This window comes from Mustela erminea, chromosome 4 (assembly GCF_009829155.1).
Source record: "Mustela erminea isolate mMusErm1 chromosome 4, mMusErm1.Pri, whole genome shotgun sequence".
NCBI classification, from domain to species: domain Eukaryota; kingdom Metazoa; phylum Chordata; class Mammalia; order Carnivora; family Mustelidae; genus Mustela; species Mustela erminea.
Window position 1 is genome coordinate 121,743,896 of NC_045617.1, and position 22,779 is coordinate 121,766,674.

At 49.1% G+C, this 22,779-nt stretch overlaps 2 protein-coding genes across 5 annotated transcripts; both read left to right on the forward strand.

Annotated features, from left to right (window-relative positions):
- The first annotated feature begins 8,627 nt into the window (after positions 1-8,627).
- On the forward strand, positions 8,628-10,381 carry FKBPL (FKBP prolyl isomerase like). Its single transcript, XM_032340816.1, has 2 exons — positions 8,628-8,818; positions 9,079-10,381. The coding sequence occupies exon 2, from the start codon at positions 9,151-9,153 to the stop codon at positions 10,198-10,200; it is 1,050 nt and encodes a 349-aa protein (XP_032196707.1). The 5' UTR covers positions 8,628-8,818; positions 9,079-9,150; the 3' UTR covers positions 10,201-10,381.
- Positions 10,382-10,611: 230 nt separating this feature from the next.
- Positions 10,612-19,030, forward strand: ATF6B (activating transcription factor 6 beta). 4 transcript variants are annotated; one of them, XM_032340806.1, is made up of 18 exons: positions 10,612-10,654; positions 11,224-11,303; positions 11,440-11,518; positions 11,968-12,059; positions 12,587-12,722; positions 14,022-14,107; positions 14,250-14,385; positions 14,469-14,600; positions 14,723-14,883; positions 15,551-15,736; positions 15,826-15,917; positions 16,339-16,518; positions 16,678-16,785; positions 16,929-17,010; positions 17,202-17,269; positions 17,493-17,604; positions 17,743-17,827; positions 18,324-19,030. In XM_032340806.1, the coding sequence occupies exons 1-18, from the start codon at positions 10,627-10,629 to the stop codon at positions 18,551-18,553; spliced, it is 2,073 nt and encodes a 690-aa protein (XP_032196697.1). In that variant the 5' UTR covers positions 10,612-10,626; the 3' UTR covers positions 18,554-19,030. The 4 variants fall into 4 exon arrangements, with proteins under 4 accessions (XP_032196697.1, XP_032196698.1, XP_032196695.1 ...); XM_032340804.1 differs by lacking the exon at positions 10,612-10,654 and adding an exon at positions 10,676-10,850; XM_032340805.1 differs by lacking the exon at positions 10,612-10,654 and adding an exon at positions 10,676-10,850 and having other exon boundaries at positions 14,750-14,883.
- The last annotated feature ends 3,749 nt before the right edge of the window (positions 19,031-22,779 follow it).

Consider the following 22,779-nt stretch of genomic DNA (forward strand, 5'->3'; position numbering starts at 1 on the left):
AACACTGCTCATAAAGGATATGCAAGCAAAATGCTTTGGGAGCAAAGAGGAGGGAGGAACAATTTTGATATAAATCCCAGAACAACTAAAACCACAGAAACCACCAAAGCTATACAGAAGGGGAAATTTATTTAGCCTTTGGAAAGCTAGAGTTTTTGTCTCTCATGCTGATGATAAATGGCAGAGAGTAAGTGCAGCATATGGTTCCATGTGGTGAGTATGGAATGCAGGGGAATGTGCGGGTATAAAAAATTCCAACCAGCTTGATGCCTGGTGACAGGACAGCCTGCATGGAGTATTGAAATAGTCTGGGAAAGCTGAGATTGACAACCCAGAGATGAATATTACTGAATGCAAAGTGGCTTTCACTTCCGTATCCCTCCTGCATTGTATTGCTTCCCTCACCTGCAATAAATCCTTTCAATCTTTGCAGATCAAAACTATGGCCATCCTCCAAAGCTCAAACCTCTGGACTCCTTTTCAGATCACACCCCAGTTGGGAATAACTTCCCCGACACTTATCACTTTCACCTTTGCATCTGGAGCTTTTGTTAACTATGACACCTTACTCTTTATTAGACTGTTGGTGGGGATCTCTGTATTTATCTCCATTTTTCTTATTTATTTATTATTATTTTAATTAACATATAATGTATTATTGGTTTCAAAGGTACAGGTCTGTGATTCATCAGCCTTATATAATACCAAGTGGTCATTACAGCACATGCCCTCCTTAACTTCCATCACCCTGTTACCCCCTCCTTCCACCCCCTCCCCTTCAGCAACCCTCAGTTGGTTTCCCATGATTAAGAGTCCTTTATGGTTTATTTCCCTCTCTGGATTCATCTTGTTTTATTTTTTTCCTCTCTCTCCGGATGATCCTCTATTTTCTTTCTTAAATTCCACATATCAGTGAGATCATATAATTGTCTCTCTCTGATTGACTTATTTTGCTTAACATAATACCCTCTAGTTCCATCCACATCATTGCAAATGGCAAGATTTCAATTTTTGATGGCTGCATAATAGTCCTGTGTGTGTGTGTGTGTGTGTGTGTGTGTGTGTGTACGACATCGTCCTTATCCATTCATCTGTTGATGGACATCTGAGCTCTTTCTATAGTTTGGCTATTGTGGGCATTGCTGCTATGAACACTGGGGTGCAGGTGCCCCTTCGGATCATTACATTTGTGTGTTTTTTAAAAAATTTTTTGAAAGATTTTATTTGAGAGAAAGAGGCAGGGATACTGACAGAGCATGAGCAGGGAGAAGAGGGAGATGGAGACTCCCCGCTGAATGGGGAGTCAGATATGGGGCTCAATCCCAGAACCCCAGGACCATGACCTGAACTGAAGGCACTCACTTAATTGACTGAGCCAGCCAGGAACCTCTTCATTTGTGTCTTGTAGATATCCAGTAGTGCAATTGCTGGGTCATAGGGTAGCTCTATTTTCAACTTTTTGTATCTCCATGTTTCACTGATAAATTCTGAGTACTCAGTAAAGATTAGTGAATGAATAAGAATCTTACTTTACCCATTTAAAGGACAGGTGTCACATGCTTTGTGTGTGTAGAGACAAGAAGTAACAACCACCAGCTCACAAATTATCTTGCACCAGGTCCTAAACCTCTTCTCAATTTGTGCCATCAGGTTAGATCTTTGATAAAGGCAAAACAATGCCCCCATAGAGCAGACACAGACCCATAACAAACTGATGGTTGCCAGAGGGGAGGGGGCCAGGAGATGGGCAAAGCTTATGAAGGACAGCAGGGCATACAAGCATCCGGTTATGGAATGAATAAGTCACAGGGATAAAAGGAGATATGGTCAGCCTTATTTTAATAGTTGTATGAGAGACAGATGGTCTCTACACTTGTGGTGAGCATGGCATAGCATTTAGACCTGTCCAACCATTACATCAAATACCTGAAACTAATGTAACATTGTGTGTCAACTATACTTCAATTAAAAAACCCACACACAAAATGCCCTTTTCGGATAGGGCAAGGAGAGTAGCAGAATATGGCCAGATCCTCTGAGCCATCTTGGAAGGAGGTGACTCAGAAAGAAGGACGGATGGATGGAAATGACTCCAGGTGAGATTTTAAAACATTTATAGGTAAATCCTTAGAAACTTGTCAAATATGGGGATTTGCCTCAGAATGATCAACAGCATTAAATGCCTCCTACAATGACTTGGATGAAGGGAGAATTGTTCCTGCATAGGGTTTATTGTCCATTTTCACATAGGGTTTATTGTCCATAATCACATAGCAGAGGCAGTGACACCCACCCCCAAGTCCTTCCATTATCCCAGATGTCTCTTTGACTTTGACTTTCTTAACACAGAGTCTTCCTTAATCACATTCCCTTTCCAGAGGTTCCTGTGTGTTGCTCCCCACCCCTCATCCCTCTCACCTGAGGCAGGGGAAATGTCTTAAACAGGCACAGGGCTAAGTCCTGTCCCAAAGCATCCATAGAATTAGGTGTTGGAGAGGCTTTGTCCTTGCAACACCAAAAGAAGAGAGAGAACAGAGGTCACTAGTATTAGGAGGTTGGGATTGAATCTAGTCACTTGGATAAGAAGGTTCCCTAACTCTAACCCTAACCCTAATCTCCTTCCCTCAAGGCTGCTCTTCTTCCACTTCATTCTCATATCTTTAGGGGAAAGAGAAAGGAAACATTGCTCCTTCCTCACTCCCCCATCCAAGGTTCTACCCTAACAGGTAAGCAAATTTTCACTTGTCATCCTCTTTTTATGTCCTCCTCAGATCCCATGTTCTCTACTCAGGCCTGGGAATATAATCCTCCTAGCTTGCTTCCCTGCTTCTTCCTGATTCCTCGGTGACTATCCCTAAAGAGCTGAGCCCCAGCAGAATGAGGCTCAAGGGGCAGGGAACCAGAAGAGAGCAGGCAGTGAGTCAGTTAATATTTATGCAGCAACACTTTTGTTTTGCTTTGTTTGTTTTGCTTTTTAATTTTTAAATAAACATATAATGTATTATTAGCCCCAGGGGTACAGGTCTGTGAATCACCAGGTTTACACACTTCACAGCACTGACCATAGCACATACCTTCCCCAATGTCCATAACCCCAACCCCCTCTCTCGAACCCCCTCCTCCCAGCAATCCTCAGTTTGTTTTGTGAGATTAAGAGTCTCTTATGGTTTGTCTCCCTCCCGATCCCATCTTGTTTCATTTATTCTTTTCCTAACCCCCAATCTCCCCACGTTGCATCTCCACTTCCTCATAGCAGGGAGATCATACAATAGTTGTCTTTCACCGATTATTTCACTAAGCATAATACCCTCTAGTTCCATCCACATCGTCGCAAATGGCAGGATTCCATTTCTTTTGATGGCTGCATAGTATTCCATTGTGTATATATACCACATCTTCTTTATCCATTCATCTGTTTATGGACATCTAGGTTCTTTCCATAGTTTGGCTATTGTGAACATTGTATGCAGCAACACTTTGTGGAAGAACCAATTCCCTGCCTTATTTCTGAGTCTCCATATCTTGGTCCCTTCCTGTTTCTCAATTTGAAACCTGGGGTAATCTAAAGATCTATGGATTTCTCCTCTGATGAGTCTGAGTCCTCTTTCATAAAACCTAAAACCTAAACTCTGTGTTTTCATTGTGATGAAATTCAAATTTTATTTATTTAAAAAATAAAAACATTTTCATTTTGGGTGGTTTGGATTACTTTTTTTAGGAGTTTATGTGCTTATGTTTGTATGTGTTTTTATTGTCAGGTGACAAGTGATCACCTGAAGAGACACAGTCAACCACTTAATTCAGTGGTTTTCAGTACGGGGTCTATATAGAACTGAGATTCAATTCTAACTCATTCTTTGAATAGTAGCAAAAATGTCTCACCCCCAAGGAATATCCCTTAATCCTTCATCCACTCTCATAGCATCTCAGGCTTCTTCATGCCACCGTAATTAGTATTTCCTTGACCAGACTCGAAGTTTCCTGAGAGCAGGGACTGTGTCAGTCTCATTCCTATATGTATTCCCACTTCCTAGCGTGCTGCCTGGAACAGAGCAGGTCCTCAATAAGTATTTGTTGAATGAATGAATGAGATGACACAAACGAAACTGAGAAAAGGCCTCTGCCCTGCAGAGTCTTTTGGAACTGAAGCATACACACAAAAAATAAGAGAACATTACAAAGCACAGAGTACAGTAACAGAGTTAACAGAGTACAGATTCTTCTCATTGAGAGAAGCTGAACTTTGAAGGGTCATCAGAGTGGCCCTCTCAGTTAAGGCACACCATACAAATTAGCAAACTTTGTCCAGGGATTAGGGTCCAATCAAAGATTTTGTGACTCATTCTAGATGTCCTGCCTTTTCAAAAAATCCTTGAAATGGAAAGGGGAAAGGAGAGGGAAAAAAGGTAGATTAATTTTCCGTAGGAGATCAGGGATTATAAGAATCACAGTATTTAGCCATAAGGGAAGAGGTAGTAGTGTGGACTAAGGTTATTCTGACACAGAAACTAGAAATAAAACTTGAGGAAAAGTCTAGGTTAGTGACTTGAGTCTCAGTACAAAAGAGGAAGAGGGCTATTTTGACATAATTCTGTTTGTACTGATGAAACTACCTCCCCTTCCAGCTGTCCTGACATGGTCCTTGTAGTCTGGGGCACAATGGCAGGTAATTAGAGAGCCAACTGAAGAAGGAGCCAAAGTGATGTACTAAGAACAGTATTCTCATTTCCTGAAGAGCTCAGCCTGTGCTGGGAGCTAGTCAAGCAAGGCTGAATCACAAAAGGGACCTACATCTTTTAGAGGAGTAGAAGGACCAGTTTTCCACTGACACACCTAGTGGGGCAGGTTTTACCAGTTATATATGTAAAATATAGTACAAACTGAAGGGGCACAGAGCAAAGGTGACAAGAATGGGATGAGTTATTCTAGAATCTACTATTCAAAGTGTTGTCCGTGGATCAGCAGCACCACCATCCAAGAGCTTGTTAGAAATGCAGAATCAGCACAAATGAACTATTGGGACTTCATCAAGGTAAAAAGGTTGTGCACAGCAAAGGAAACAGTCAACAAAACTAAGAGGCAACCTACAGAATGGGAAAAGATATTTGCAAATGTCCTATCGGATAAAGGGCTAGTATCCAAAATCCATAAAGAACTTACCAAACTCTACAACCAGAAAACAATCAGTCAAGAAATGGGCAGAGGACATGACCAGACATTTCTCTAAAGGAGACAAACAAATGGCCCACAGACACATGAAAAAAATCCTCAACATCTCTTGGCATCAGGGAAGTACAAATCAAATGAGATGCCATATCACACCAGTCAGAATGGCTAAAGTTAATAACTCAGGTTAGCAAGGTTGTGGAGAAAGGGAAACCCTCTTACACTGTTGGTAGGAATGCAAACTAGTGCACCCACTCTGGAAAACAGTATGGAGGTTCCTTAAAAAGTTGAAAACAGATCTACCCTAGAACCAGCAATTGCACTACTAAGTATTTATCTAAAGGACACAAACATAGTGATTCAAAGGGGCACTCGCACCCCAATGTTTATAGCAGCAATGTCCACAATAGCCAAACTATGGAAAGATCCCAGATGTGTACTGACAAATGAATGTATAAAGAAATTATACACACACACACACACACACACACACTGGAATACTACTCAGACATCAAAAGGAACAAAATCTTGTCATTTGCAACAATGTGGATGAAACTAGAGGGTATTGTGTTAAGCCAAATAAGTCAGTCAGAAAAAGACAATTATCATATGAATTCACTCATGTGGAATTTAAAAAACAGAACAGACTAATATAGGGAAAGGGAAGGAAAAATAAAATAAGATGAAAACAGAGAGGGAGGCAATCATGAGAGACTCTTAACTGTAGGAAACAAACTGAGGAGGAGAGCTGGAGGAGAGGGAGTGGGAGGAGGGGGTAATTGGGTGATGGGCATTAAGGAGGGCAAGTGATGTAATGAGCACTGGGTATTATATGCAACTAATGGATCACTAAATTCTACCCTTGAAACTGGTAATACAGTAAATGTTGGCTAACTTGAACTTAAATAAAGAATTTTAAAAAGGTTTTGAGTAAAAGAGCATCTCTTGAGAAGTACAAAAGTTTGGAAAAATAGGGCAGACAAAACTCAAAGTCAAGAAGAGCTAAGGAAACATGATTAAATGGCATGTGGTATCCTGGGATCCTGGGACATAAAAAGGTCATTGGACAGAAAGTAAGAAATCTGAATAAAGTAGACTTTAGAGAAGGGAGGGAGGGAGGAAGGAAGGAAAGGAGGGAGGGAGGCAGGAAGGGAGGGAATGCAAAATTATAGACCCCACTCCAGACTTCCTAAATCAGAACCTGAGATTTAAATTTCCCCAGGTGATATGAATGCACATAAAAGTTTGAAAAGCACTAAGACTTCCTGAGGAAAAAGACGTGAGAGCCAGTGATGAATATGAGGGAACAGGTAAGGAGAAGCTTCAGGGACCCCAGGAGCAGAGGCAGCTGGGGAGAAAGAGGCTTGAGGGTTTCTCTTGCAGCACCCGGGACTGAACCGGCGAAAGAGCAGGCTGGATGGCTCTGGCGGGGAGCCCGGAACACAGGGATAAGGAGTAGCACAGGTGGGCCTGTGGGTCTTCAGAAATAAAGACTGCTACCGCCTCTTTGTTTTCTTGACTGTTTACTTTGCTCTGCAGAAGGTTTTGATTTTGATGAAGTCCCAAAAGATCATTTTCGCTTTTGTTTCCTTTGCCTTTGGAGACATATCTTGAAAGAAGTTGCTGTGGCTGATATCGAAGAGATTACTGCCTATGTTCTCCTCTAGGAGTCTGATGGATTCCTGTCTCACGTTGAGGTCCTTTATCCATTTTGAGTTTATCTTTGTGTACGGTGTAAGAGAATGGTCCACTTTCATTCTTCTACATATAGCTGCCCAGTTTCCCCAGCACCATTTATTGAAGAGACTTTTTTCCACTGTATATTTTTTCCTGTTTTGTCGAAGATTATTGGACCATAGAGTTGAGGGTCCATATCTGGGCTCTCTACTCCATTCCACTGGTCTATGTATCTGTTTTTATGCCAGTACCATGCTGTCTTGGTGATCACAGCTTTGTAGTTAAGCTTGAAATCAGGTAACGTGATGCCCCCAGCTTTATTTTTGTTTTTCAACATTTCCTTAGCGATTCGGGGTCTCTTCTGATTCCATACAAATTTTAGGATAATTTGCTCCAGCTCTTTGAAGAATACCAGTGGAATTTTGATCGGAATAGCATTAAAAGTATAGATTGCTCTAGGCAGTATAGACATTTTAACAATGTTTATTCTTCCGATCCAAGAGCATGGAATGGTCTTCCATCTTTTTGTGTCTTCTTCAATTTCTTTCATGAAATGGGAGAAGATATTTGCAAATGACAGTACAGACAAAAGGTTGATATCCAGGATCTATAAAGAACTTCTCAAACTCAACACACACAAAACAGACAATCATATCAAAAAATGGGCAGAAGATATGGACAGACACTTCTCCAGTGAAGACATACAAATGGCTATCAGACACATGAAAAAATGTTCATCACTAGCCATCAGGGAGATTCAAATTAAAACCACATTGAGATATCACCTTACACCAGTTAGAATGGCCAAATTTAGCAAGACAGGAAACAACATGTGTTGGAGGGGATGTGGAGAAAGGGGAACCCTCTTCCACTGTTGGTGGGAATGCAAGTTGGTGCATCCTCTTTGGAGAACAGTGTGGAGATTCCTCAAGAAATTAAAAATAGAACTTCCCTATGACCCTGCCATTGTACTACTGGGTATTTACCCCAAAGATACAGATGTCGTGAAAAGAAGGGCCATCTGTACCCCAATGTTTATAGCAGCAATGGCCACGGTCGCCAAACTGTGGAAGGAACCAAGATGCCCTTCAACGGATGAATGGATAAGGAAGATGTGGTATACACTATGGAGTATTATGCCTCCATCAGAAAGATGAATACCCAACTTTTGTAGCAACATGGACGGGACTGGAAGAGATTATGCTGAGTAATAAATCAAACAGAGAGTCAATTATCATATGGTTTCACTTATTTGTGGAGCATAACAAATAGCATGGAGGACACAGGGAGATAGAGAGGAGAAGGGAGCTGGGGGAAGTTCGAAGGGGAGGTGAACCACGAGACACTATGGACTCTGAAAAATCTGAGGGTTTTGAAGGGGCGGGGCGGGGGGGGGGTGGTCGGGGTACCAGGTGGTGGGTATTATAGAGGGCACGGATTGCATGGAGCACTGGGTGTGGTACAAAAACAATGAATACTGTTATGCTGAAAATAAATTAAAAAAAAAAAAAAGACTGCTACCGCTGTCATTCGCCACCAGCTCCGCCATCCGCTCACTCGCCCTCATGAACCCCAATCCCATTCATTCCAGGACTTTTCCAGACTTTTAGTCTCAATAACGGGGCCGGTCGGACCCCGCCTAGCTCGGTTTGATTCGGCCAGGATCGGTTACTAAGGCCTAGAGCTTCCCGGTTGCGGGGGGGGGGGTGGCGACGGGGGGGGGGGAAGTGATGTCAAGTCCAGAAGGCGGGCCAACCAGCCCTCTCCATCCTCCGGATTGGCTGACAGGAATTTGATTAGATTCGCAGCCTGGCGGGCTCCTGCGTTAGCTGTCATTGTCCCCAGATGCCCCTCGGCCGTCCTCTCTGCCTGGGGCAAGACTCTGAGGACTGTACTTAGGAAGCACTTAGCTTCGGAAGGAGAGGTGATTCGAATGGTCCATCTATTGCCACCAGGCTAGGAGTTGACTGCCTAGGTATTTTTTGACTCGATCCGGTTCCCGTAGTTGGGGCGGCTACCCGAGCCGCAGGGATTTGTGGAATTTATAGTTCTGGATTAGGTCTGGATTAGTTCGTGGGTGGACCGGAGAAGGCTCGAGCCCGACAGAGATTTTTGGAGGAAAAAAAAAAAAAAAGACTGAGGACTGGGGGCCTGGGTCCCAGAAGGACGGGAGAGGAAGAAGAGGGAATCTAAATAAGAATACGGCTATTAGCATTGTTTTGGTTTTCTTTTCAGGTGCTGATCTGAAACTGATCTTCCCATTCGGCCAAAACTGTTCACCCCGGGTGGAAAGGACCAGGCAGCCAAATGGAGACGCCACCAGTCAATCCAATGGGAGAGAAGGACACCTCGCGACCCCAACAACAATGGGAAAAGAAACCCCAGGAGAACCTTGATTCAACTACTCCGATTAGCCAGCAGCCCCAAGGCCCTCCTACTGAAATCCTTGAGCTGAGAGTGAGCCCAAATCCAGCCAGCCAAATTCTAAAGAAACCTCAAGGGACTGAAAAACTGGCAGCTGGACTTCAAGGAGACTCTGCTAAGTCTTATGGATCAACCAGTGAGATACCAGAGCCCCTTCAAGCTTCCGATCTCTGGTACTGCCCCGATGGGAGCTTTGTTAAGAAGATCTTAATCCGTGGCCATGGCTTGGACAAACCCAAGCTAGGCTCCTGCTGCCGGGTACTGGCTTTTGGGTTTCCTTTTGGGTCAGGCCTGCCAGAGGGCTGGACAGAAATAACTGTGGGATTGGGCCCGTGGAGGGAGGGGACTTGGGGGGAACTCATAGAGAAATGCTTGGAGTCCATGTGTCAAGGTGAGGAGGCAGAGCTTCAGCTCTCTGAGCACTCTGAATCTCCTTTCAGGCTCACACTGGCCTCCTTCACTCAGGGCAGGGACTCCTGGGAGCTGGATGCCAGTGAGAAGGAAGCCCTGGCCAGGGAAGAACGTGCAAGGGGCACAGAATTATTTCGAGCTGGGAACCCTGAAGGGGCTGCCAGATGCTATGGACGGGCTCTTCGGCTGCTGCTGACTTTACCTCCACCTGGCCCTCCAGAACGAACTGTTCTTCATGCCAACCTGGCCGCCTGTCAGTTGTTGCTAGGGCAGCCCCAGTTGGCAGCCCAGAGCTGTGACAGAGCACTGGAGCGGGAACCTGACCATTTAAAGGCCTTGTACCGAAGAGGGGTTGCCCAGGCTGCCCTTGGGAACCTTGAAAAAGCAACTGCTGACCTCAGGAAGGTGCTGGAGGTAGACCCAAAAAACCGAGCAGCCCAGGAAGAGCTGGGAAAGGTGATCATTCAGGGGAAAAAACAAGATGCAGGTCTGGCTCAGGGTCTGCGCAAGATGTTTGGCTGATTAAAAGTAAAATTTTAAAAGAGACAGGAACCTTTGAATTGTGGTTTATGCTGTGAGATTTTGAGGAGACCCAGATGGAGGGTTTCAGCCCATGTCCCATTCCCAGCTTTAGCCTTCCTAGGGAGGTAGCAGTGGTTTCAGTGCACCTCTTTCACTTCTTCACCAATAAAAAAAAACCATATGATCACGTGTGCTACTTTGGGGCGGGGGAGGGCGCTTATCCATATCCGAAGATAATGCAAGATCCATAAACTACTAAAGTTAGGACTGACTAGGGAGATGGCGGGCCTTTAAATCCCGGGAACTACACTTCCCAGGCTTTCTCACTGGCTCCCGTTCGGCGCATGCGCAAACTCTACGGCCCGGTTGAGTGTGACAGCTCCCCTCCTGCCGCGCTCCCATTGGCCGGGCCTGTCCAGCCTCCTCATGTACTCAGCACGCAGGTCTCTTACTGGTCGGTAGAGCTTCCGGGACGACCCCCCTTTTTTTAAAGAGTCAACCCATTAGTTGGTGATGGGGAGAGGCGGGCCTTGGGAACGGTCTCATGGTTGGGGGGCGGGCGCGAAAGATGGCGGAACTGATGCTCCTCAGCGAGATTGCGGACCCAACACGTTTTTTCACGGACAACTTGCTGAGCCCGGAGGACTGGGGTCTGCGTAGTGAGGCCTCGGGGAGGGAGGAGGGCTGTGGCATGCTGTGCTCCTGAGGCACGCAGGGAGGAAGCGGAGGTCCACGGAAGAAGGCTGGGCAAATACTGAATCCATTACCCGAAGGAGGGCGGAGCAGAGGGCCGCGTTGTGCTTTCGGGGGATGCGGGAGTTGGGAAAGACCTCTACTCCCCGCGGAAACGTCGAGTTGTTCCGGGGTGGGGGAAGGAGGGGCTGAAGTTCTCCGGCTGTATCACGTTTCAAGTGGGCGGGCTGTAGGTCTGGCTGAGCCGAGCCAATGAGGGATGGGCCCAGGGCTGTGTGTGGATCTGTAGGCTGGGCCGACAGACGACCCCCTTGACACTTTGCGTTGCAGACAGCACCTTGTACACTGGCCTGGATGATGTGGCCGAGGAGCAGACGCAGCTCTTCCGCTGCCCAGAGCAGGATGTCCCGGTATTGCTACCCCGGTCTTGTCTTAGACCTTTGGCGGGTGGTAGTTGCCCTGGAGCCAGGACTTAGCCCCAGACCAGAGATTATGGAGCTATTAAATTCTTCACATTCTTGCTGTCTAATGCCCTCCTTTATTCAGTTTGGCAGCAGCTCCCTGGATGTGGGGATGGATGTCAGTCCCCCTGAGCCACCTTGGGACCCCCTGCCTATCTTCCCAGGTAAGATGTCCTTTCTGAGGGGCGCCTGGGTGGCTCAATTGGTTGAATGTCTACCTTTGGCTCAGGTCATGATCGTTAGGGTCCTGGGATCCAGCCTGCATCGGGCACCCTGCTCAGCGGGGAGTCCACTTCTTCCTCTGCCCCACCCCCATTCTCTCTCTCTCTCAGATAAACAATTGGAATCTATATCTGTATCTATATCTATCTCCTTTGTGATTCCCTCATCCTTCCAAAACCCTCTTTCCACTGTTCCACAGGAACTACAGAACTCCCTGTATCTTTATATCTTCTCTTCATAAGTGCCTGTGCACTCGTCTCTCCTTCAGTCCTTTATGTGTTCTTTCCCCTTTGCCCCAGATGAGGGGATCCTGGACACTTTTTGGACATTAGACACTTTTTGGACTACTCAGGCTCTGCTTCCTGATGATTCCCTAACCCTTTTCTTCCAGATCTTCAGGTGAAGTCTGAGCCATCTTCCCCCTGCTCCTCTTCCTCCCTCAGTTCTGAATCATCCCGTCTTTCCACAGAGCCCTCCAGCCAGGTGAGAGCCATCTCCTTCCTTCTACTGTTTGTGACAGGGACTGTGTTCCATTCCCTTCACACATAGATGCTGAGAAATTTTGTGTGCTATAGGTCATGGAGTAGTTGTGGTGCCTTTGAATTCTTTAGTATCCTCCTTTTATGTGTGTCTCTGCTGTGGTTGTCTAAAAAAAAAACAAGGAGTCTTTTAATATACAGAGATAGGTGGCAGCCGTGGTAGGGCTGGGAAGAAGAAAGCTGCTGACTGCTGAGAATTCTAGAATTGCTCTTGCCCAAGTTGTCCATCTAAGGCAATATTTAAAATCATGGGACTTCATCAACCCTCCCAAGAACAAAGTAGGAAGAGAAAATGAGGGGCCTGAGACAGCTTTGGGAGATACTTAGTACCATTCAAACCAGAATGTCAAATAATTAGTAAGCTCTAAAGCTTTTGTTCTTGCTCTTGCTCTCAACACCTTCCCTTGTTTTTTTTTCTTTTCTGTGCCGCTGCTTCCGTTCCCCCCCCATTCACCTCCCACTCTCACCTAGGCCTCTGGTGTAGCGGAGGTGCTGGTTGTGAAGACAGAGTCCTTGGCGCCCCCACTCTGCCTCCTAGGAGATGATCCAACATCCCTGTTTGAAACTGTCCAGATCAATGTGGGTCCCACCTCTGATGACCCCTCAGGTAATAAGAGTCTGCCACCACCCCCAGGCTTTACTAAGGCAGAGTATGTGTGTGTTTAGATGGGGGAAGGAATGCAGACAACAAGACAGGGAAGAAAAGGTAGGGAGGGGAAATGGCGGATGACCAGGAAAGAGGCCAGGAAGGGGAGGGAGAATTTTAGGAAACCACAGGAAAGGCAACCCTGAAGAGTTGGGGATGTTTTTTCTTTCTTTTTCTCATCCCTAGTATCTTGTTGTATGGCTTAACTTCCTATTGCCTTGCATTTAAAAACAACAACAACAACGAAACTAATGGAGTTTAGGGCATATTTATTATTTTTCCCCCAATGTTTTATTAGAAAATTTTTCAAACATATAGAAGAACTGAAATACCATATACCCAACTCCTAGATTCTATAATTAATATTCTTTGTGCTATTTTTGAGTGTTGCCAAGTTTATTTCCTCTTACATGTTTATACAGTAAGCCTTTACTGAGCACCTACTCCATACCATGTATACTAGATGGTGCCAGGGATGCAAAGATGAAAAGGTTGTGAGCGCCACTATGACCCGAGAATCCTGGAGTGTGATGGGAGGGGAAAGATGTGCACCATTTACTGAAGGTGTGGGAATTCCAGGATAGACATCACAGGGTCCCACAAAAGCTCAGAAGAGGGGCACCTCACCTGATGGGGGCTGGATCAGGGATGTGCTCCTGGAAGAAGGGTTTCCTGAGCCAAGTTTTGAAGGACTTAAAGAGATTAGCCAGAAGATGAATGGTTGAATGTGGAGGTGGGTGTGTGTGTCTAGGGAACTTACATCTCTTCAGACTGGATGTGAGGAGGGAGTGGGAAATGGCAAGAAGTTGCAGAGGCTACAGGGCCTGGGGGCACCCTGCTAAGGGACTCTTAGCTTTTATCTTGTGGGCCTGTGGGAACCTCTGAAGAGTCAATCTGGAGAGCAATGTGATTAGGATGACTCTGGTGGCAGAGTAGAGAGAGTGGATTGCGGAGAGGCAGGACCTGATGCAGTTATTTGAGGCTATTTGGATGTCAAAAGGAGGCAGAAAGAATGAGGTAGAATGGATGAATTGCAGTGACTTCCTGCATAGTATTTGTGGGGCAGAAATGCGGACTTAGCTGTTGTCAGCACAGGGTCGGGTGATGGTTTCTGGCAGCCCATGGTTCTTCCTCCTTAGGGATTGCATGCCTAGGGCCAGCTTTATTTTCTGGTACAAGGAGAAATCCTTAATCTTAATCCTCTTCTCCTTCAGCATTTATCTGATATCCAAAATTTTGTCTCATCCTGACCCCCCACAGATGTCCAGACCAAGGTAGAACCTGTCTCTCCATCTTCCTCCATCAACTCTGAGGCTTCCCTGCTCTCAGCAGAGTCCCCCAACCAGGTGAGCATCAGCTTTTCTTTCTCCTTCCACACACTTCAGTGAGTTCCTTCCGACTCTCAGAAGTATGAAAGCATTCTCTTTTTCAGCTCCTTCTCCTTGACACTCTTCCTGACTCACATATCTTCTGGAATGCCCAACACAGGCTTTTATAGGAGAGGAGGTACTGGAAGTGAAGACAGAGTCACCGTCCCCTCAAGGCTGTCTCCTGCAGGATGTCCTGGGCCCCCCATTTGGAGGTGTCCAGATCAGCATGGGCCCACCCTCTGATGGCTTCTTAGGTAATGGGGCCTCCTGACACCTTGGGATCCCTGGCAAGAAGCTTCACGTCCTGACATTCCTTCCTTCCTTCCCCTTCCTTCAGGCAAAGCCCTGCCCACCCGGAAGCCACCCCTGCAGCCCAAACCTGTGGTGATAACCACTGTCCCGATGCCACCCAGAGCTGTGCCTCCCAGCACCACCATCCTTTTGCAGCCCCTTGTCCAGCCGCCGCCAGGTACTAAAGAAGGCAAGGAGGTGCTGGGCTGAATTTCTTGGGGAGCTTGCAGCCACTAAGGCTCCCAACCCATGAGTGCTCAGGTGCGGGTGTGAGCACAAGAACTCCACTTTGCTCTACAGCTCTCACCTCTTGTTCACTTGCCCCAGTCTCCCCAGTTGTCCTCATCCAAGGTGCTCTTCGGGTCCAGCCTGAGGGGCCGGCACCCCCTGCTCCAAGGCCTGAGAGGAAGAGCATTGTTCCAGCTCCTATGCCTGGGAACTCCTGCCCACCAGAAGTGGATGTAAGTACTGGGGAGGAGACGGGTAAGGCTAGCTAATGGGAAGGGAGGAGGGAAGTCTGTCGGGGGCGAGAAAATTGTGGAATGAGGAGGGAACAGAAAGAGTGAGGAAGCAAACTCATAAAATGATCCTGAAGGTCAAGTGGATCCCAGTTCATACATGAGTGTCAGCATCAACTCTATGTAGTTTTAGGATCCTTAGTTTTGCTGTCACTGTAGATGGAGAAATGGGAATGGTGTCCGTAAAATCTAAGGCAGGGGAGTCATACTGTGTTATGATTGTGGCAGTGGTTGGTAGAGGGAGGCTGTTTCCTAGGGAAAAACCAGGTAAAGTGTTCTTTAATTATATTAAAGTTAAGCTGTGGGCCTTTAAAAAGGAGAACTAGGTGAAAGGAGGATCCTCCCCATGCAAGGAAAGGAACTGAATTTCCACCAGGAACCAGGATGGAGGAAGTTCTTCCTGTAGTCTGACTTCTCTCAGCTCTTGAGGGCCAGGAGCATGGAGTGGTTGAGAAAAAGGCTCTTTCTGGAAATGTTTTAGCAGAGAGGAACAACCCCTCTCTGGCTGTGTAGGTAGAGGACCGGAAGGCAGGAGAGTGGCCAGCGTCAGCAGTGGGGTCGGGATGCATAGTTCCCCTCTCCTGCCCATCTGGCCCTCTCGGTACCCTAGGCAAAGCTGCTGAAGCGGCAGCAGCGAATGATCAAGAACCGGGAGTCCGCCTGCCAGTCCAGGAGGAAGAAGAAAGAGTATCTGCAGGGGTTGGAGGCTCGGCTGCAGGCCGTGCTGGCTGACAACCAGCAGCTCCGCCGGGAAAACGCTGCCCTCCGGCGGCGGCTGGAGGCCCTGTTGGCTGAGGTGAGCTGCTCTGTCCCGGGAGGCCAGTGGGAATACCCGCTCCTCTGGGAAGACTTACCCTCTCTCTCGGCCCTTTCTCTGCACCTTAGAACAGCGAGCTCAAGTTGGGGTCTGGAAACAGAAAGGTGGTCTGCATCATGGTCTTCCTTCTCTTTATTGCCTTCAACTTTGGACCTGTCAGGTGAGACCTTCCTTGCCCCCAAGAAGCTTCAGGGTGGAGCCCACCGTCCCCGCTGCCTTCCTGGCACAGTGCCTTTCATCGCACTTATGCACAGACGACACTGGTGTCCTCAGCACCAACAGTGCGTCCGGCCAGTCCCTTCTCTCTCCCATCATTTCTCTCAAATCGTGTGTCCTCACCTGGAGCCAATGGTGCTGATAAGATTCACAAAAATAGTCCCTTTGAAGTGCTTACCAAGTTCCTCGGGCTTCCTGGCTTTCTGAGGTACTGATGGTTCACCTTCCCATCTCACACATGAGGGGATTCACTCTTATAGAATAGCCTGGAGCCCAAACGGACTGTCTGCAGAGCCCAGGATCTTAAGCAGCCCCTCCATCCAGCCGGAACTCCTCAGACCCTGTCTGTCCTTCCTTATCCCCAGCATCAGTGAGCCTCCTACGGCTCCTATCTCTCCTCGGATGAGCAGAGAGGAGCCTCAGCCCCGGAGACACTTGCTGGAGTTCTCAATGCAAGAGCCAGTTCAGGGAGTTGAACCCCTCCAGGGTTCTTCCCTGGGCCCTGAGGAGACCCAGCCTAGCGCTCCAGGCCGGCCAAGTTTCAGGTGAGGAGAGGGCCCTGTCTTTGGGCAGTGCTGAGGGTATCTTTCCCTCAAAAGTCACTTTCTTTTTGAGGGGAGCCAGAATTCTCTTACCATCATGGCCGATTCTGCTGGTGGAAGGGTACAGCCTCCAGTCATCGCCCCTTTCCTCCCTCACTCCAGAAACCTGACAGCCTTCCCCGGGGGTGCCAAGGAGCTGCTGCTGAGAGACCTGGACCAGCTCTTCCTCTCCTCTGATTGCCGGCATTTCAACCGAACCGAGTCCCTGAGGTGCGGGGGATTCCTGGCAGGGGCCCCTCTGCGGGCGGCCTGACCGGTTTGAGTGCTGAAGCACCAGCCCTCTATGCCCTCCCTTCCCTCTGCTGTGTGCAGGCAGGGACAGTGGGAGCCTTGTCCCTCCTCTGCTTCCCTAGGCTTGCTGATGAGCTGAGCGGCTGGGTCCAGCGCCACCAGAGAGGCCGGCGGAAGATTCCCCAGAGAGCCCAGGAGAGACAGGTAGGAAGGGCTAGGGCTGGCTCAAGGAAGGCCCACTGGAAGACTAAATGTCCTAGGGATTTTTGTGGAGGCTTGAGGGATCATCTGGGTAAGTTGAGGGGTGGGTGCGAGGTGGCATCAGCTTCCAGGGGCCGTCTCTCTTTCCCTTTTGCCTTCACCCTCTTCACATTCTTAGATACTTCTCCTTCCAGAAGTCTCAGCTGCGGAAGTCACCTCCAGTTAAGGCAGTCCCCACCCAACCTCCCGGGCCCCCAGCGAGGTGAGTCGATGGGGGTGCTTGTCTGTCACTAAGGGAGGTTTCACTCGAGAGATCTAAACTCCCAGAATCTGTCCTGTGTGCATCATCATTGCCACCAGTGGCGTTATGCCTTCCTCATCCCCTGGGGTCTCCTGTTTTTTTCTCTCCTCCTCTCCCGCCTTCCCCAGCGGGACCTGGGCATTAGGCTGGGCTCCTCCCAAATGCTTGTTCCCCACCTGGCTAGGGATTCTGTGGGCCAGCTGCAGCTGTATCGCCACCCAGACCGTTCGCAGCCAGAGTTCCTGGACGCCATTGACCGACGAGAAGACACATTTTATGTTGTGTCCTTCCGAAGGGTGAGTGACTCCTTGCCCCCTCCCTGTCACCCTGGGTTCTCTAGCAGTCTGTCTTCAGGCGGAGGCTCTAGAGTAGGCCTGGGGAGCCTGTCCATGTCTCTTCCTCCAGCCTCCCAGCCTGACCCCTTTGTTTTCCAGGACCACTTGCTGCTCCCTGCCATCAGCCACAACAAGACCTCTCGGCCCAAGATGTCCCTGGTGATGCCTGCCATGGCTCCCAATGGTAATTCTCTCCGTGCTGGGTCTGGAGAGGGGCCCTGAAACTGAAGAAGGGAAGGTTCTCATAGACCCAACAATGAGGAGTTTAGGGGGAAATGGAGGGAGTGGGCTGTTCCAAAAAGAGAATAGACTCCTGGATGAGAAGAAGCAGGAAATGGATGGAGAGAAAAACAGAGCTCGGGAGACATGGGAGGAAGACAAGGGTGCAGGCTGTCCCCTGGAGGGCCCGCGAGTAGGTGTGGGCAGAGGGGATAGGCTGGGAACTGCCAGATTCTCACCTCCTGTTTTCTCTTGATGTCCTCTCCCCTGTGACCTCCGTCATATGTGTTCTCTGTCACTCATCAATGTCATTTTCTTTTCCTGCCCCTCTCCTCTCCCTGTGCCAACTCTATCCCTACCTCTCATTGACCTCCTGCTGCGGATCTGCCTCCTCACCATTGCCCCTCCCTCCCTGTCCCCCTCTACTTTTCTCCTCTGTTTGCCCTCCCTCCTTCTCACAGAGACACTGTCAGGCCGGGGGGCCCCAGGGGACTATGAGGAGATGATGCAGATCGAGTGTGAGGTCATGGACACGAGGGTGATTCACATCAAGACCTCCACGGTGCCCCCCTCGCTCCGAAAACAGCCAGCTTCCACCCCAGGCAATTCCACAGGTGGCCCCTTGCCAGCTTCTGCAGCCAGCCAGGCCCATCAGGCCTCCCACCAGCCTCTCTACCTCAGTCACCCCTGACCCTCTGCAACTCACACTGACTTAGAGCTGGGGGGTGGTGGGAGGTGGGGGCAACCAAGTGGGGTTTTCCAAGTTCTCTGATCCCTGGGCTTGGGGCAATTGGTAAAGGAAAGACAGGGTGTGGGGTTAAGCACTTACTTGGAGACGAGTGGGTTCACCTCTCTTCTTACCCCCTTTTAGGAATATAGGGCTCCTCTCATTTCTCTGAACCCCTAATTCCTGCTTCTCTGTTTGAGGGTATTGAGTAAGATGAAGTTTGGGGGTGGGTGGCCGCCTACACACTCTTTATTCTTTTGTTTCTCTATTTTGGGGAGGGTGGTAGAGGTGGGAATTAAGTCCCCAGGAGGGACGAGGGACATTTTTACATTTTGGAGCTAGTCACTGGGAGTAAAGGAGGGGTGGTGGTAGGAGATCAGGTTTATGTGTATGTACTATCTTCTTTTTTATTATTAAATAAACAACTTGGAGGGAGTTGAAGGATTGGTGGCTGCCTTTCTGGCTCATGACAGAGAATTTGGGGAAACTGGCTTCCGTAGGGCCAGTGTATCAGAGAACCAAGCACTGAAGACATAGCTGGCTCTGGGGTGGGGGCGGGGATGGGATCCCAGACCTAATGTCATCCCCTTGTCCCCACCCCTACAACTCTGGGGTATGTCTGTGTCTAATGGGGGGATGAGGGTGGGATGTCTCATGGCGTGACAGCCCCGAGGATACAGATCCCTGGAATGTGTCTGAGTAAACAGGAAGGACAGAGGGTCCTACGCCCTTTGGGGTGAGCAGCCTCCCTGGGTCCCCTGCATTCTAGCAGGTTCTCTCTCCCTCCCCTTGATTTCCAGGACAAGCTGCTTGAACAAACAGCAGAGCTGCGGCCAGAGGGCTATAAGCCAGAAAGGAGGGGCCACAGTGGAGAAGGGGGTGATGTTTGGAGGGAAGCGGGCATGTTGAAGAGCATCTTCTCGGCCCTAAATTGGAGGACACTGAGACTTGAGAGTCCTGTTGAAAGAATAGGATGAGAACGGATCCGGCAGGAAAGGCTGTGTTTCTGATTAGGAGGAAGGGGGACAGGACAGAGGGTGAGGGGCCAAACCTTACTCCACCTTGGGGGGATCCCGTCAGCGGCTCCTGTCCAGCAGTGCCTCAGGCCTGGCTCTGCAGGAGTGTCCTGGGTCAGCTAGAGGGTGTGGGCTGGGCCTGGGCTCAGTGCCCAGATGACTGGACAGGGGCCGCCCGGGCCACAAGCCCAGGCCTGAAGGAGGAGGGGAGAACCTCACGTGTCCAGCCAAGCTCCCCCACTCCCCATTACTGTGTTTGGGGTGAAAACAGACTGAGTAACTATGGCAACCTGGAACTAGGGCTCCCAGGAACTAGGTCTCTCCTCCCTCCGGAGCGCGGCTCTGGCTTCTGGGCCTTCCTGTCTCCACGTCCCTTGAGCCTCATGGAAGCAGTGAGCGCAAGGCCAAGGACTGGGGAGGCAAATCACCTGAGCTGGATTCCCTGCTTTACCTTTCATTAGTGGATGTCCTTGATGTGTAACTCAAACACCCTGGGTCTGAGATTCCTCACCAGTAGCATCAAATACTCCTGCATTCTTCTCGGGGTGGGTATGGGGGTGAAAGAGGTCCACAGTGCCTGGTTCATGAAAGGCACACCTGTCCCTTGTCCCTTCCACCTGTCTACATTGCCCTTTTCTCCTCTTCCTCCACTCTTACCCAGCTGGCTGCATCACTGCCCCACCTTGCTTTCACTCCCCCTGTCTCGATGGCAGTGCAGGGAAGTGCCTGAGGGCTGTCTCTGGCTGGGGGCCCTGCGGTGGGGCCTGCTGTATGCCCCCCCCCCCCCCCAGTGACAAGGGACCACTGGCACTGATGTGAACTGGCAGTCGACTGTTGGCTGAGTTAGTGGAATGGGGGAAGGCGTGGGAGGGGCATGGGGCCAGGGGGTGCGAGGTGGGAGGGTGAAGGCAGGTCAGCGTCTGGCGGCTGCATTCAGCCCATGCAGATCCCAGGCCACAGCCCTATCCAAGGCCACCAGCCCCCATCAGTTTGTGGCCATGGTCACTCCTGCACCTCCTGTTGTCCCCTCCTATCCTGGGCCCACTCTGTCTTTCTGTTGAGCTGCTTTCCTGCTTCAGGATCTGGTCTTTTGTTCCTCTTACCACTCCTAACCCATAGACCTATCACCTCTCCCAGTTCTCTTTGCCCTCCTTCTGGCCAGGAGTCCTCACCTTGTCTTTTAGACTCTTGTCTGTTCCTCCCTCCTTTTGTGTTTTGCCCTTCCTCCCCACTGCTTCAATCTCTTTTCCATTTACTTTTTCTTGTTCTTCTCATCTCCTGCTGTTGACCCTGTGCTCAACTCCTCCCACTTAATGCCACCCCCTCCCCAGTTCCCTTTGCACTCCTTTGTCCACATTCCTGGTCCAGGACTTCCTCTCTTCTCCCCCGCTTCGGCCCTCTCCCTCTCCCTCCTTCTTCCCCACTCCAATCCCCCGTCCTCTTCCCAGCTGTGGGGGCCAGGACTGAAGAGCCTAATGTTTGCCTCATCGTTCTGCTATGGCTTCTGGATACAGCACATCTGGATTCCGGAGCCCAGATGTGTGGTTGCCACAGCGACCTCCTTCCCTCTGGTAAATATAGGCGCCCACCCGCCCCAGAGCAGAGAACAAAACAATTGTGTGACTTTCTTTTGTCACGAGATAGCAATGTCCTCCCTCCTCCCTTCTCCCCACACCCGTGTCTCCAGGCAAAGGAAGTCTGAAGGGTCCAAACCCTTCCTTATGTGGCTCTGTTGCCCCCTTTCCAGTCCTAGCCTCTTGGTTCTCTCCCATCTCTCATATCAGGCTGTCTTTTCTCTCCGAGTCCCCCCGCCCCACCATCTCCTTGGTAGTGGAATGTTGAGTCCCCCAGCTTAGACTTGGTGATTTCTTCTTACTTCATCTGCATAATAACTGGATACAGAAAAATGTTTTAAAGAGCCAGATCTTCTACCCTTCCTTCTCAAACAAGTTCTCCGAGGATCCCCTTCATTCGTTTCTGCCCTAAGTCTTCCATCTTTCCAAGGCTGTTCCTGGGGGAGGAGAGAGTATAGGCTTTGGAATCAGAAAGCCTGGGTTGAGGCCCACCTTCTCACCACCACTAGCAAAGTCCCTTGGACAGGTCACCTGATGTCTGTGATCCCCCATTTTCTCAGCCACAAAGTGGGATTAATCACATGCCTGCTCTCTGTTGGAAAGTGTTTTGTCAACGGAAGCCCAGTACAACTGTTTTCTCTCTTCCCCCGCTCTGGGACTGCTCCCTTGGATCACAGCCCCGGCCTCTCCTTGTTCCTTCTCTTTTCCTTCAGGTCCTTGCCCTTAATTGCCCTCATTCTTCTTTCTGTTCCTTCCCTTCTCCTTGTCTTTCCCTTTCCTTCCCATCTATACCTTTTATCCTGGATCCTCCTGAGGTGAGGAAAGGAACAAGGAGGTTCATTCAAGGATGGAAGCCCAGAGCTGAAGACAGCTGGACTGAGGATTCTGAGACCAGCCAGAGCACGTGGGCAGCTGTCAGCAACCCCGACCTATCTACCCATCACCTGAAACACCTCAGTGAAGGCCACCGGCTCTGCCCACTAGGCCTCCCTGCCTCCACACCTGGGGCTCCTTCCAGACTCCCTTTCTGCATCCTTCTCACCCAGTCCTCTCACAGTTCAATAGTGATAAGCATTTATTAGACACCTGTGCTAGGTCTGGTGATTTCCTGACAAGATGCAAACATATGTAAGATGGGAGCTTCTCCAAGAGCCTAAATCAAGGGGCTGAATCAAATTTTAGACAATGATGACCTTGGAACCTCAAATTATGTCTGTTAAGCTTCCAGTGGCTTTCTCAAGTGCCTTGTAACCTTGTAAATGTTTGCAATCCCACTCTCTTCTCTGAGAGTCTGTTATCCCTTCTGTCCCTTGCCGTGGACTTCCAAAACACCCCATGGCCATCCTTAGAGCTCTCACATCTCCAGGGTCCCCTGGCCACTCTGGGCCAAGTGTATTTATGGCGGCCATACTTAGTAAATAATAAAACCAAGATTAAGGCATAGGGCAAACAACAGGTATGACTGTGGGACAGAATTACTGAAATCTAGGGATTTAAGATGAAATAAATCCTATGTGCAGTCTGCTCTCCCTAAGAGATGCTGTTTCAGACCCTCTGTCACCCTTTCATGTGCTTTCCCCTCCCCACCCCCACACCCACC